The sequence below is a fragment of the Astatotilapia calliptera genome, chromosome 19, assembly GCF_900246225.1.
Source record: "Astatotilapia calliptera chromosome 19, fAstCal1.2, whole genome shotgun sequence".
Lineage (NCBI taxonomy): Eukaryota > Metazoa > Chordata > Actinopteri > Cichliformes > Cichlidae > Astatotilapia > Astatotilapia calliptera.
Genome location: NC_039320.1, coordinates 771,943 through 788,158, shown reverse-complemented (window position 1 = coordinate 788,158; position 16,216 = coordinate 771,943). Strand labels below are relative to the sequence as shown.

Here is a 16,216-nt window from a genome sequence, read left to right as displayed (position 1 = left end):
AAAACAGTTTAGCTGAATTCAGACAGACTCGGTATTAAATGTGTTTAGGCATGATCTTTATGCTTTGTGTGGTTCCTCTATATGCATTTTTGCATGTTTAAGCATCATATTACTTTCCCACAGCTAGCACTTATTAAATGAAACCTCTTCAATTAAATGCGTGTTGTGTTGCCTCATTAAACCGACACCTTGTTGTGTCGGGGAAAGATGATTTGACTTTTTTTTTAAAATTTAAGTAAATTGTTTTTACGCTTTTCAATTATTATTATTATTTTTATTTCATTCTAGTTCTGTTTGTATAACCTTGCCTTCAATTTATGTCTGGCCTTTGTCTTGTTTATTTCATTGGAATTCGTATTACACACTTATTTCTTTGTCTGCAGGCCCTTTTTAACTTTACTGAAACCTGGTATAGAATTGAGTTTGTGATTGCTGGTGGTAGGTGTTTGTCTCTTATTTTGTGTTTTGCAAAGTTCTGCCTAAAATGCTGCACAGGCCTGACTAATGTTTTGTTACTATGTCCGAGTTAAGAAAAGCAATTTGATTTCTGACATTTGTGGCGTAACTTGACACATGATGTCCAAAATCAAACTGCTTTTCTTTTCTTAACTGATATCATGATGGCTCAAAAAACACATCTCCACAAGTCAAGGATTGAGGTATTCGTCTCGGTTTATCAATAAAAACATCCCTCCAAGTACCTGTGAAGTTAAACATAAATGTCCTAAATCTCAACATGCTCAGCAGATAAAACGCCTCGCTCTCTTTCCATCTGTATGTGTTTGAGCTGCGGCAGCTTCCAGCAGCTGAGCGGCTCTTCTCTTTATTACAGCTGACAGTTTGTTTATGTCTGGTTTGAAGCATTTATTTTTACAGCATTTTACAGCTTCTCTCGGTCTCCTCGGCTCACTTGTCTGACCTCGAGCTGACTGCTGCTTGTTTAGACATTAAACAGATTCAGACCCTCGGTGCTGTTACAGCAGCGGCACCAGTGAGCAGGGCTGGGAATCATCTTGAAAATTACCATACAAGCCTTGATACCAGCCCGCTGACAACAGCTAGAGTCACTGCTACTAAAGCAAAAAAACTTCAATCGTGCAATTGGAGTTGCTTGACCATAAGGCACACCCAAATAAAAAATGTTAATTAGAAAAGCCTATAAAATGTACTCTCAAGTGTCTCAATATATCAAATTTCTGATTTTCTTTCCATCATCATCATTTTCTTAGTCACTTAACCAATCTAAATAGGAGAGAAACAAGCCTCCCCCCCAGCCACCTACCCTAGCTATTCTGACATTTTATTTTCCGTCAGACCCAAACCAGCTGAAAGTCCTAATCTTTGTAGTGTATCTTGGGAACCTTACTGGACATGCCTGAAATACCACGCTTAGGAGGTGTTGAGGAGGCCTTTTAGCCAGATGCCCAAACCTCAATTGGCCTTTTGAGCTGAAGCAGCAGCTCTACTCTGAGCCCCAACCAAATGACCGAGCTCCTCGCCGTATCTCGAAAAGTGAGCATAGGCACCCTTTGGAGGAAGCTAATTTGAGGGTAGGAACGAAGATAGACCAGTAAATCAATGGCTTCACCTTCATTCTCAGCTCTCTCCCACCACAATGGTCGCTGCCAATGCTGCACCAATTTGTTTCCTCCACTTGTCCCCCACTCATGAGGAAGACACAGAGATATATGAACTCTCCACAGTTCATTCACAACCTGTAGCAGGCAAGCCACCTTTCTCCAGGGTGGAAAAGTGATTTTAAATAAACTGAAAGATCTGATCAAAACTTAAAATAAGTTAAGGAGAAAACAGAAGAGATCTAAAGTTTTTGGTCCCAAACAAAGAATTATGATTTAACATTAAAGGGTTTCTGATGGAGAGCCTTTGTACTAGTCACATGTCATGAGTCTAATTGCACTGCAACCTAAGATATCTCATGTAAACCAAGAATCATCATCCTCACTCATCCAAATACTGAAGCACACTGCTGATGTATACAGCTCTGGCAGGTTTTCTGTTCCTATAAACTGTGAAATGTTGATTTACATGTTGGAAATGCAGAAGGAATATTGTTCTTTATATTAAGGACACTGTTTGGGGTTGGATCAGTTAAATACATCCAGGTTAACTGAACAAAATCGGATCTTATTTTTCTCGTTCAACAAAGTGTGATACTGTGGGGATTTTGACCCTCTCCTTCCATTTTTAAAAAGCGACAGATCGAGGCAGGAGATCTCAGAGGAATGCTGAGTTTTGCCTGTATTCCCCACCGCTGCAAGGCAAAGCCACACCTGGTGAATGTACAGCAGCACCAGCTGTCATGGCTACTGAACGGACTCACGCGCAGACAGTTCTTTTCAAGGAAACAAAAAGGGGATTTATTTACAATAGGGATCACCTTAGTGCAAAATATATGTACAGTGAGTTGGGAGGGGGTCCAGGGCTCCAAGGAGAGAAGGGGGGGGGGGGGGGTGCAAACACACACACGCTTCCTTTTCCACTCAGTCACCGCCACCGCTCCTCCGCACACACGCACTCCTCCTCAGCCGCACTCGCTCCAACGCTCCACACACTGCCCCACTTGGACAGGTCCGGTGATTCGGTCCAGAATCTACAGACAAGAAGTTCACGGTTAGTTCCACAACAGGAAAAACAGACAAAACTTCTTCGAATAAGCCGCGAGCACGAACTCAGGTGGTTCAACGTTCCAGCGGTGAGCTGCTCTGTGCCACTGCCTTAAATAGCAGCTGGGGAAATCAGCCAGATCAGCCGCAGGTGGACACCATCACACGGGTGCGTGGGCCAAGAGCGAGAGCCCGTATCGAGCTCCACCCAGGCAGAGAGGAGGAGGAGAGACAGAGAAAACCAAAACGAACAACAACAAAACCTGTAGCCAGCGTTGGCCAGCCAGAGAGACACGGGGACCGTGACACCAGCAGCATGACGTAAGTGTGTGAGATTCCATCTCTGCATATCTAGTAAGTGTATGTACAGCACTGTAGATTAACTGCTTAAAAGGCGCTCTGGACTGACTTGTGCATGACTAAATACTTTAAAAAAGAAGTAGAGTCAGAGAATGAAGTGTGTAGTTTGAAGTCTCTCGTGGCAGATGTCAGGATGACATCTCTCATCCTGATGTCGAGTGTGCTCCCACCAAATTAGCAAAATATTTGTTAACATATTTTTTCTTTTTTTTTACCTTGACTGACATTTTCCTCGTTCCATTGCTCAGTGCAATTTTACTGAACGTCAGTATCCAACTGAGAAATCTTTAGCCAGATTTCTGTGAGCACATTTATGGAAAAACAAAATGTAGTTAGTTACATCTTTCATTAAGTTAGTCAATGTGAGCAACTTAATTCTGAATACTTTGGATTACTTGATATATTGTCATGCTTTTTGCAACTACATGAATGTACTATTGTTGTGTGATTTATTACTATTACTGAAGGCTACCTGCCACCGAGCTAACATTGTTAGCTGGCGTTAGCTGGGGTTAGTTCATAGATTGCAGACTGTAGACTTGATGGATAGCATTAACAACCTGTTAGCTGCAAATAATCCTGTGCAGTTCTGAGAGCAATACCAACTAGATTTTTAAATCTTAATATAAAATGAGTAACAGTGGGGCGGACATCAGGTAAGGCTTTACTGTTTGCAGTGATCTCGTATAGAAAACTTTCTGTATCAGTAATATGTTTTCTTTCTGTCTGCTATCAGAACTGCACATGATTATTTGCAGCTAGCAGCTTGTAATGCAGCCTTCACCAATAGTAATAAATCACACAGCAATAGTACATCGAAGATACTGAAGTGGCACATAACCCAGGTAGCTACAACTAAAACAAGGTAGTTGCAGTAAGCTAACGTTAGTTTTCAAATAAAGAACTTACACCAAGATGTTTCTTTAGGTTGGAGTCTTTTGATGCTGAGAGCAGCTTGGTTGTTGGAAAACAAAAGTTGCATTGCACGGTCAGATTTCACCTATCCCTGTCTTCTTTAAATGTGAAGTGGTGTTAGAATTTGCAAGTAAGAAATGCATTCCTGCCCGTGCACTGCTGCCTCTGTTATGCTGGCTCCGGGTAGTTTCATAGCCTAACATATGAAACAGGAAAAGACCGCTTTGTAATCCATTTATTTCAACAAAGTAACTGTATTCTAATTATCATCTATTTAAGTAGAAACTGTAACAGAATACAGAACTAAAATCAATATTTCGTTCTTCAAAAAAGGACTATGAGATGTACTTTGGGTTGAGTGCTGGTGAAGCGAGTTTGATTCCCCAAGAAACTGATCCAATTTAATACTTTGAGGCAAAAACATCCCTAGATTTTTGCATTTTACATGATAAAATATTGGACTGAAAGAAACTGATTAGAATAATTAAAAAGGGTTAGGTTTGTGTACGAAACACTCAGCTGACATAACAGGTGACTTGGAGTCTAATTTACATATTCAGAAAATGGACAAAAGGGTTTTCTTGACTGACTTAGTCGTGACGTTCTTTTAAAGACGTGACTTCAGATGTGGCTTACCTGACGTTTCCTTTGGTTTGACTAAGTCTGGCTTTTCAAACCCAAATTGCCCTCGAGACTGCAAAAATCATTTGATGAGTTGCTTTGACAAACCTTGACAACTGACACGCTCTCAAAAAGTTGACACTCTGACAATACTTTTAAAACGTGATTTTTCTGATTTGACTTTATGCTTGAATTTCCCTCAGAGTAGTAACACTTGACAAGAGACATCCTTTGGCAAAACTTGACATACTTGAAATACTTAACAGTGACTTTTCTGAGATTATTTGAAACAATCAGAGACTGGATAATTTTAGGGTTTGCTTGGTTTTTTCCCTCACAGCACCTCTAATATTAGCAATCTAGCTTTTACTACAGCTCCATCACTACTATCGCAGTAGAAAGAGTCCAAAGGTCAAGAGATTCCTGACAATACAAACACAAAAATGCAAAGCCATCATAATTCAGATTTTAATGAGCGCTGAAACCTTCGAGGTCTTGGGCATTGAACATGAGTTGAGATGAAGTGTATGTTAACTGGAGGCTTTGGAGTGTAAATGGACATTTGTTATGCAGTTTAATCTCTCGCTGGTCTCCATGATGCCGCAGAGTTTCCTCCAGCCGAGCCTGTCAGAGCATTTCAGCCTGACAGGCTGACAGTCTGTTGAGGGGGAAAAAACGCACACAAATGCAATCAGCATAACTACATTTTCACTGCAGGGGTCTGAGTAAATGTGTGCGTGTGTGTATGTTTAAGAGAGAGCATTAGTGAGTGAGCACGGGGTGAACTAGAGGGGGTGTAAGTACACGAGGGTGTGTGTTTGTGGCTTGACAGCTCGCAGCATTGATCAGAAGATAAACCAGCAGCCTTTCTGCTCCATTGTGGCATGTAATGGTTATGGGAGAATTCACGACGCACAGACACTGACGCACACACATTTTGCCGAAAACCACACCGATACAACAGCTCTGTTTGTGAGACTACATTTGCGAAAGCACCGGGGATTAAATCTTTATGATTGTGACTTGACGTTTTTTTGCTCTGTCTGAGATCTGCATTTGAATCAATGAGTTTCATCTCTGTCCATGTGAAAAAAGGTGGCAGTCTCTGACAGTCTTTCTTTCAGAATGATTGATAGTAGCAAATCACAACTAATAATGGTACTTTTTCAAGGACGGGGGAAGCTTGAAGTCATTCATGGATACTGATATGTGTACTCTCATATTGTAGATGCCTCTTGTGTTGTTTTACCCCCACAGACAGATATTCATTTAATTAATTTGTTTTTATTATTTTTATTTATCTCAGGTGTTTGGCAGGGGACATATATATTGCACTATTATTCTGTCAGGTTAAATACAGTCCCATATTGCTGTGTTGGTTTTTACCAGTTATACAAAAATTTTATTAGCTTTTGATTGGTCAGAATCACTTAGAATAAGCAAGACATCATACAAGCTCCTAATTTGTCATCATCATACAATTTTCCTAATTGCAGGCCAGCACTTGTGTATGTATGTGTTTGTTAGAGTGTGTGAATGAGATAAAGGTTTTAAAGTACTTTGCAGAACCTAAATGAGTTCAAAAAGTATGATTTATGGTCAGTCCATTATAAAAGCCACTGAGCTGACCCTCTGTACTCCCCACTAGTTAGTGGGCAATGGGTGACAAGCTATTCTGTCACTCAATGAAATATACACTATTACTTTCTTTCATTTTCACACAGTCATATACTGACAACCAGGGATGGGTTGTAACATTAGATCATCTCACGAATGTGACTCTAAACCAACAGATCTCTAACTTTGCAGGTTAAGCCAATTTGTGATTCAGGGCTTCTAATAAATTTATTGGATATCTGATATATATACCTCAATTCCTAAAAAAGTTGCTGTGATAAATATATTTAAAAAAAAAAAACAAGCGTATGGGACTTTACACTTCACCTCAGTCCATTTTGAAGGAGCTTTGACCCACATCTTGCTCACATTTGCCCACATTTGCCCTCCTGCGCACAGAGATTTCTCCAGATTAGATGAACCTCTGCCCAGTCATGTTACTGACCTGTTGTCAGTTAATCTAATTGGTTGCAAGATATTCATCCAGTTTTTTCTTTTACTTTATATATTTTTACTTTCAAAGGAGCTTGGAAAGAAAAACGTATGGACTTCTTTAAGTTGCTTGAAGACGTTTCACCTCTCATCCAAGAAGCTTCTTCAGTTCTAAGGTCAAATGGTGGGGAGTCCCAGATATAAACCTAGTGGGAGTATCCCCCCACAGAGGGACAAAAGGACCCCCTGATGATCCTCTAATCGCCTGAGCCAAGGTGTGAAACTGGGTGTGGGTCCCAATCAGCCCGAGTTTCGGGTGAGTTCATTGTGAAACCTGGCCACACCTTATCATGCGAATTCCTGAGGTCAGATGGCCCAGGATGTGAGTGGGCGTTAAGGCGTCTGGGGAGGGATCTCAAAACTGGATTATAGATGGCAGACAGTTGGTGTCGTAAACCCCCGCCTCTGTTCAAAGATGGTCGCTCACAGTGGACATAGATGGCTTCTTTCACTCCTCTTTCAAACCATCTGTCCTCTCTGTCCAAAATGTGAACATTGGCATCCTCAAAGAGTGTCCTTTATCCTTAAGATGCAGATGGACAGCTGAGTCTTGTCCTGTGGAGGTGGCTCTTCTATGTTGGGCCATGCACTTGTGAAGTGGCTGTTTGGTCTCTCCAATGTAGAGGTCTGAGCATTCCTCGCTGCACTGTACAGCATACACCACATTGTTAAGTCTGTGTTAAGTCCACTTCACAAGCGCATGGCACAACACAGAAGAGCCACCTCCACAGGACAAGACTCAGCAGTCCATCTGCATCTTAAGGACAAAGGTCAGGGGAGGAGTTCCCTCCCCAGACGCCTTAACACCCACTCACATCCTGGGCCATCTGACCTCAGGAATTCGCATGATAAGGTGTGGCCAGGTTTCACAATGAACTCACCCGAAAGTTGATTGGGACCCACACCCAGTTTCACACCTTGGCTCAGGCGATTAGAGGATCATCAGGGGGTCCTTTTGTCCCTCTGTGGGGGGATACTCCCACTAGGTTTATATCTGGGACTCCCCGCCATTTGACCTTAGAACTGAAGAAGCTTCTCGGATGAGAGGTGAAACGTCTTCAAGCAACTTAAAGAAGTCCAGACGCTTTTCTTTGCAAGCTCCTTTGACTACGCTGACCTGGATGACTGAGAACCTTCACAGACCTATTTTTAGTTCTGTTTATCTTTTATTTTAAAGAGCATTGCAAGTTTTTTGGAACTGGGGTTGAAGAAAATTTGAAAGATCTATCAGGAAAAACGAGTGACAGTCTGTTACTTAAGCACAGAGGCTGTAAAGCTAATGTGTTAAGATGATAGTTTTTCTTCAGTACTAGTAGATGTGTAACAACTGCTGAGTATGTTTGTATGGGATTACTGAGACAAGACTGTCTCAACCTAAGTTTGGTCATAGGTGCAACACTCAAAAACCACTCAAAGCTCATAGAACTGCACAAAGCCAAACACGGGCATACAAAGCAAACAGAGAAAGGTTAAACAGGGAACTACATGCAGAGAGATGCCTGAGGTTCATATTCAGACATCAAGCAAAACCAAACATAAGCAAACATTTCCTGAAGTTGAACATAAGCAGCCACAATGCAAACAGACTAAGTGTGTATATATGTATAATTAACTGACCAGGTCCCTGACTAGCAATCATTTTTTATAACTTTCCTTTATCCCTTTCATATAAATAAAAACACTCATTGCTCTGTTGATATATTTGGCCGTATACCTTGTTAAGTCACACAGTGTTACCACATCAGTTTGCACCAAAGCTCAATCACACTAACTCAATCATTCCCTTTAGTGACATTCATTCAGTCATTTCTAAGAGTCGGACTCTGGTAATAACTTCACTAAGGAAGAGTCCCTCCATAGTAGACACACACACACAGACACACACACTCAACATCTCTGCTTGCAGCCACAAAGCAGCCGTGACAGAAATTGGGCAGCAGGTTAATAACTACTGCCCATCCTCACAGCGCCCAGGGCCACACACACATATATGCGCACACATCCTCTCAGAGTCACAGACGGCATGTCCAGGTACTGCAGATGATAAAGTGTTAGGTCTTGGTATTGAGTCAGTGTGTGTCAAGGATGTCCAGCTCTGCTCTATTTCCTCTGCATGGCATTAGATTAAGAAACTGCCACACACACACACACACACACACACACACACACACACACACACACACACACACACACACACACACACACACACACACACACACACAAAGCTGCTTCACTTCTGGTTTTCTTGTTCGCTTTCCTTCCACATCCTTAGTACATTGCCATCCATAATGCCCGAATTCAGTGTGGAATTAATGTTTTATGAGCATATAAAACTGAAGCAAAATGGGAGAGGTGAGAGGTCATCTACAGATCAAAACTAATCCAACTTTAGTTTGAGTGCTTGTTGATTTTTCTATATATTTTAAAGTTTTGAGTCTCATGGCCTTCACTGCGATTTAAACCTTCAGAAAAATTCTGGGACGGTAAATGACAGGAAGAATGGGAGTTGAGCTCGGAGTTTGATGATTCATGGGTTTAAGCTGGAAGTCGTAAAACGGCTCAGTGTTGTGGGTAAACAGGTGAATATGGAGACCGTATGTCTTCCCGTCTGCAGTGAGTAATGACATGCATTAGAAAGAAGAATGAGAGGGGAAAAAATAACACAAAATACACAAAAAATAGTTCACTGCACCACTCCAGGCCACTTTAAGGAAATGCAGTACTAATAATAGGCTAAATTAGTTGAAATATTATAAAGTACTTAAGGATCGTCAAGTTTCTTTGTATTTAGCTTGAAAAAAAGATTTTGCTAACAAATTGCCACTGTGATGTTGGCAGGTAGGACGAGACAGGGTAGTTATTTAGAAAAGTACTTTCTAACTTGGGTGAATTGAATGAGGAATGGTACATATGGTCCATATGGTACAGTGGTTGTGTAATGAAACATCTCTTTAGTTAGTTTTAAATTTTTAAAGAAGAATTTGCTGAAAATTTGTTATTCATGTTGTTCCATCCAGGCGGGGCTCAGAGTGGAGCCTTTGCTCCTCCATGTCGAAAGGAGCCAGTTGAGGTGGCTTGGGCATCTGGCAAGGATGCTTCCTGGGCGCCTCCTGGGTGAGGTGTTCCGGGGCAGACCCAGGACACGCTGGAGAGATTATATCTTTCGGCTGGTCTGGGAACTCCTTGGTGTTCCCCCGGACAATCTGGAGGAGGTGGCTGGGGAGAGGGAGATCTGGGCTCCTCTGCTTAGGCTGCTGCCCCTGCAACCCAGCCCCGGATTAGCGGAAGAAGATGGATGGATGGATATTACTTCTAATATAGTTTAACTGGGAACTTTTTCTGCTACTGGTTTAATTCACATTTTAATAAGTGTATTCCCAGTTTGCCTGTGTGAATTTGATGTGGATTTGGAAAAAAGATCATCAGGATATCAGCCTTTTGGTTAACATGCTGTAAAGACAGTTAGACAAAGAAGAGGCAGAAGGCCAGATTTACTGAACGGCGCAAAATAGCATGTGAGCGCAATCCCCAAATAGCACTCATAGGTCTGGTTAGTTTTACGGGTCATTTACAAAAGTTGTCCTGTTGTAAACACAGTCAGTTAATTTCAAGTAAAAAAAAAATATGACTTGCTTTTTTGGCGTTAAATATCGGCTCAGTTAGGGGTACACTGCCTGTCGTAAATGTTTGTTATATCAGTTGCTGTGCTTGATTAAAACACTCTGTTTTGCACGTTCATAAAGGAACTAACAGAAATACACATGTAGCAGGGTTAGTCACAAAAAGATCTCTGAGTTCCCACATCTTATACACAATCCTGTCACTATGCTCTCTTTGTGAATACTGACAGCACTTTTTTTAAGCCAAAACCCAGTTTTATGTCAATAAATCTGTCCTGAAGAAGTTTATATGCCAAAATGAAATGTTGGTTTCTAACCAAATCCTTTATTAATACTTACTAATACTGGGAGACAGGAGTCAAGCTTTTTTAGATTTTAAATTTCAGCTAACAGCATCAAGTAGCTGTAGGAATCTGGCATGGGCTGCTCTATCGTGGCTTTCTCTCTTTGGTTTGAAACCTCCACCAAGACATTTGCTGTTAACTTCTTATTAAAGTGGAATGACGTTAAAATTGTTCATAAATATTCAAGAAAAGTTTCTGTTACCGACCTGCTAAATGTCATGGTGGTGGTATTTGACCTTCTGGTAACAAAGGTAATGCTGCTGTTTTCCAAGGTGTGTTTGAGTCTTTTGGTAAAGTAAATGCAGACTTCCAGGCTTTCACTTACTTACTTTCAGGTAGAGTAAAAAATAAAGGGAAGTAAATTCTTCTTAGAAGATGGATTTCAGACCTGGGCAGCAGTAGGACCTTGCAGTATTTTGGTAACATGGAGATAAGTGTTTTGAGGTGCAGCAAAGCTCCAGTTAAGGTGGAATGTGGGTTTCCGGTCCACTCTTAATGTCAAGAAAAGGATTTCATTACTAACCTCCTGTTAAGGTTGCATTTACCTTTGTGCTTAAGAGGAATAACAGAGTTAAAGCTCTGCAACTCTCTGGGCCTTTGGGAACGGAGCACCGGTCGAGGACGGAAATACTCGTCTGCAGCTGCAGTTTTGTGTGTAGGGAGGAAAAAAGCAGAATTAGATTTGGTTTGTCTCCACATTTGCTGAACCTGGAGGTTTTTATTTGTTCTCTTTTATCGTCCAAAGGCATTTTTGGAGACGGAGAGACAAATTGTGAATGTAGCTGCAGAAAAAGAGAGGAGGAGAGACGGATCAAGGGTCTGAGAGAGAGAAAGAGGGGGAAGTTGTGTGTGTGGGCGATGGAAGGGAAAGATAAACGGCTCTTCTTTGATGGTGTGAGGCGTCGATTGAAATAGCGAATAAAGGACGGCTTTCATCGGCCAATGGGCTGTTAGTGACACGGGGGATTGAGCCAAGCCGATTGGCCTGCAGCCTGAGAACACTTCCTGGGCCAGTAAACTGCACGCTCTGTCACCCCGCTATTCTTCCCCTGCATCCCTCTCTCCCTCTCTCCCTTTCATTAATTGTCTCTCTCCATTAATTACTCTTCCTCCCTCTCACTTTTCCTCAACATCTTTGTCCCTTCTCCTCTCTTTCCTTTTGCTGTTGGAGACCTCTCTCACCCTCTTTTGCTCCTGCTCTGTGTCATTTATTGTCAACTCTCTCTCCGTCTCACCTCATCCCTCACTCCCTTGTCTTTCTCACCTTAATCCTCTTTTCTAGAATCCTCTACCTTCTTTCACTTTATCCTCCTTTTACTGTTTGATGCCAGTCCCTTTCACTAATTTTTTATCTCTTTATTCTGTCCTTCCTTTCCTCTCTCCTCATCTCAGTTTTTTTTTTATCAACCTTCACTCCATCCCCTTTCTTCTCTTTTCCAATTTCCTCTTCTCACTCCCCAAGTTATCAAGTTATCTTCTATGTATTTATTTTCCTTCTTTTTCCTTTATTTCTTCCTCATGTCTTCATGCTTTTGTCTTTTTGGTACCTATTATATCTTTATTTGCATTCTCCCCATCTGTCTTCTGTTTATTCCAGTTTGTTCCTCCTTTTTTCTCTTCTCCTTCCTTAACTGCTCCACGCTGCTCCATCTTGTGTCACTTTTTCTTTTATCCCCGTGTCCTTACTTCCTACCACTCTACTGTTTTCTCTACTCAGTCCCTCCTAGCTCCTTCGTTCCTCTGGCCTTTATGCGTCTCCTTTCCTCCTTTCCTCACTCTCCTCTTCCCTTGTTTCCTTCCCTCGCAACAGTGAGTGAAAAGTCAAATGTCGTCTTGTCATCAATCAAAAAAGCATTTTTCCCTGCAAATTGTTTAAGAAGAGCTCACGATGGAGAGAGCATAAGAATGAAAGGAAAAATAGAGAAAGAGCGTTAGAAATAGAGGGAGGGTGAAGGAGGAAAAAAAGAGAGAAAATCATTTCGCTATGAAGTAGAAAGAGAGAGAGAGAGAGCATCGCTCGGCTGCCTCAGAGATCGATTGCTTTGCAGAGCTCCTGACAGGTGTAATTGTAAGGGCGTCATCTGTTCTTGTTTGCACAAAATACATTTTTTCCCCCCTCTCTCTTTTCTTCTTTCAGTTTTTTTTCTCTGAAGCCGCGACTGTAGAGACGAGGCACATGGCGTTGCCGTCACCATCGCCTAATCTTCCCGCCATCATCCCATTCTTGTGCTTGCCATCGGACAAATCCCCTGTTATTTGAACAGATGGTCGGAAATCCATTCTGGTGATAAGTTGCCTCTAGTTAGCATTTAGATTACCTGCAAAAATGGAACAATTTACTACTCTGCCTCCCAGCATAACTTCCTCCTCCTCGCCTCCTCCTCCTCCTTTACCTCCCCTCGTTTCCTTCACCAGTGCCACACACAAACATAAACCTTTGCCCCCCCCCCCCATCCCCGGCCCCCCCATTCAGCTCCCTGTCATCTTTTGTACTCACTTTGAAGTGTTTTGTTATAAATTACAGCAAACTTTGACGAGTGTGTTAGAGTTACACGACGGAGAGAGGCGGGAGAACAAAAACAGAGGGACTTGGGGAGGAGAGAAGCGCAATGGGGACAGTGAAGGGAAAATACACAGAAAGGACATAAAAGTGTCCAAAAAGAGAAAAGTGAACAAGGAAAGAGGATAAGATTGCAAGGGAAGAGGAAGGGAAAGCACTGAGCAAACAAGGAAATAAGAGGAAAAACAGAAGGGACTGAAACGTGGACAGCGGCGCAAAGAATATAAATCAAAAGATGGCAGAAGATTCATGAAATGGCAAGCAGAAACTTTCTTCCTAAGATCTGGGAACAGAATGGATATCTTAGCAAGTAAAAAGTAGAAAATGAGAAAAGAGACACTCTTGAGTAGGTGTCACTAATTCATTGTATCTTATGTAAAACAAGTAAAAGCCAGCAAACAGGACTGGAAAGGAAGGACAGAATGATATAGAAAAAGGAAGGGATGGCAGGATGATAGAAAGAAGACAGAAAGTAAGAAGAAGGATTTCAAAAGAAGAAGGGAAAAAGGCTGGGTGAGAGAATAATGAGATGAAACACAGGTAAGATGGGTTAAGGTAGATAAAAGAGAAGAATAGAGACAAGAAAACGAATCTGGGGAAGAAAAAGAATATAAAGGATAGTGGGAATCTCACACTTTCCTGAATTTTTCCCTCTATCCCTCCTCTGTTTTCTTCATCAAGCACTTATTATTTTTCTGTTTCTCCAGCTTCCTGTCTAAATTTGTTGTACACCTTCTCTCCTTACTTTTTCTGTTTTCTACTTTCCAGTTTAGGTTCTGCATTGGGATATTTGTCAGGAAGTACAGAGTTTTGGTGCTAACTATGTTCAGATCACACAAGTGTACAGCTGAATGTGAAGCTGTGTGTTCCTCTGTCACCATACCTTTTTTCTGAGTGCTTGCTTGTATTCACTCCCCACTTGTGCTCCTTCTTCTTTTTCTTCTTCTCTGGTATAAATTATGTGTTACCCGCCTCCCTGAGCTGTGATGAGCATCAGATTTACATAATCCAGTTAGAGGAGTCAAATGGCGCTGTCTGGTAGCAGATTTGGCATGCTAGTCCTGATGCTAGCTTCATTAGCATGGCCCATTACAGCTTGAATTTTGCCCGGCACACTCACACTCACACTTCACCACATCTGGCCTTGTTCTGTGTAAGTATTTGCACAGCTTCCAATATGTTTTCATGTATATTTTCTGTACAAGTGTACCTTTCACTGTTCATGTGTGTATAATGCATTTAAAATGCTGATACAAGTGCCTCCTGCACGGCTGCATCTGCCTTTTCTGCATCAAGTGTATGCACATTCCTGTCATGGTTCAGCTTTTTCACCCATAAGTTCAGACTAAAATTATAAATGATTTTAAATTTGTTGCTCTTGATGGAGCCATTGTTTTCTTTGTGTTTGTGTAGATGTATGGTTTATGAACACTGTGTACACCAATTCCACAAGTTAATAATGTTAACTTGTCAGTAAGGCCTGCAAGAATGAGACGAAGTTCCCCAGCAAAACATTTCAGTTGAGAGTCCTAACATCTGGCCTTATTTACAACTGCTACTGGCATGTGGTTGTAATCTGGATAATGATATCAACAAATTTGTCAAGTGCGGTACCAAATACGGAGGTACCAGTTCTCTTTTTTTTTTTTCCTGGGGGGCAAAGCTGAGTGTAAACTGTATATGAAGAATGGGTTTTTCACCAGAACCCTCATTATATGGACCTTATGGACTTTGTTGGGAGGCACTGCTGAGATAGTCTATAATTAATTGCTCTGCCCCTCACTGAGCCTGGTTCTGCCAGAGGTTTCTTCCTGTTAAAGGGAAGTTTTTCCTCCCCACTGTCACCGGGTGCTTGCCCATAGGGATCATCTGATTCCTGGGGTTTTCCCTGTATTTTTGTAGGGTCTTTGCTTCCCAACATAAAGCATCAAACTGAAATTGTTTGAATATTTAAAAATGTCATTCAGCATTGTTAAAACAGGGGAAAACTATCTATAGTGGCTAAAACCAGTTTTGTACCAGGTTTTAATTATCCTTTTTTAAGCTCTAAAGGTGGACATTTGGACATGATAGGTGTGTGGGTCATTGTTTTTTGGTGTCACCTAGAGGAACAGCAACTACAACCTCTGCCTTCATTTTTCAGCTCTGGAAGTTGGTCTGTGGTTTACACATGGCTGAGGTTTGGCAGAGTGCAGGGTCTGAAATAAGGAAAATGATTTAAGAATAAATGAATAACTTTAAAAATAGAGAAATATAAACCGGTTATAAAAACACCCAGTGTATTTATTACATACTTGTACAATGGCACAAGTATGTAATAAATACACGACAGAACTTCTGTCTGTCTGCAGTTGAGCCTTTTCAGGGTTAGTCTTAATGACAAGTCAGATCCACTCACATCCTGTCGCTGCAGTCTTTTGGTCAGCAGCTCTGCCCCTCAAATTGCCTGTTAAATTTAAAAGCATTACAGAAAGACAAGTGTGGTTTTTTTTTTATCTTTCTTTTATTTACTACTGTGTTTGTGCCAGCTGTGAAAGGTACACCAAGAGAAGGTGGAGACAGAGAATGGGAGAGAGTCAGATGAAGGGAGGGAGAGTATGCAAACAGAAGGGAGGGAGACGCTCTGAGAGAATGAAAGGGAAACGGGGTGAAATGTTGTCTAAAACTGCAGCTGTGTGTTAGATAATGGGATGATGAGGTGGTGCACTCGCATAAATGCGCGCACACACACACACACACACACACACACACACACACACACACACACACACACACACACACACACACACACACACACACTGCTTGCCAAGTCTGGTAAAAAACACTCATGTCATGTCAGTTGAGTTCACCGACTCCTGTTTGAGCGCGTGCTCATGCGAAAGTCTCTTTGCATGCGTTCGACAATTACACGTGTGTCTGCATATGACATGTGTGTTACTAAAGGCCAAAGTTTCAACGCAGGTCTTGAAAATGTTTCTATAATTAAAGGTTTTGAACTATACTGTAAAAAGAAATATTGCACAAGCGCAATAATGCTCTGCTGGCTTTTAATTAAAATCTGCG

The 16,216-nt window shown here is 41.5% G+C and overlaps 1 protein-coding gene across 4 annotated transcripts in view; it reads left to right on the top strand.

Moving 5' to 3' along the window:
• The window catches only part of npas3 (neuronal PAS domain protein 3), a 380,804-nt gene that overhangs the window by 48,227 nt on the left and 316,361 nt on the right, over nucleotides 1-16,216 (top strand). The window contains exon 1 of one of the 4 annotated variants that reach the window (XM_026151152.1): nucleotides 2,845-2,945. The exons of the other annotated variants lie outside the window; for them this stretch is intronic. Coding sequence (XP_026006937.1) covers nucleotides 2,941-2,945 — 5 coding nt within the window. The 5' untranslated portion in view covers nucleotides 2,845-2,940. Of the gene's footprint in view, nucleotides 1-2,844; nucleotides 2,946-16,216 lie in introns of those variants that run through there. 4 annotated transcript variants of the gene reach the window in all.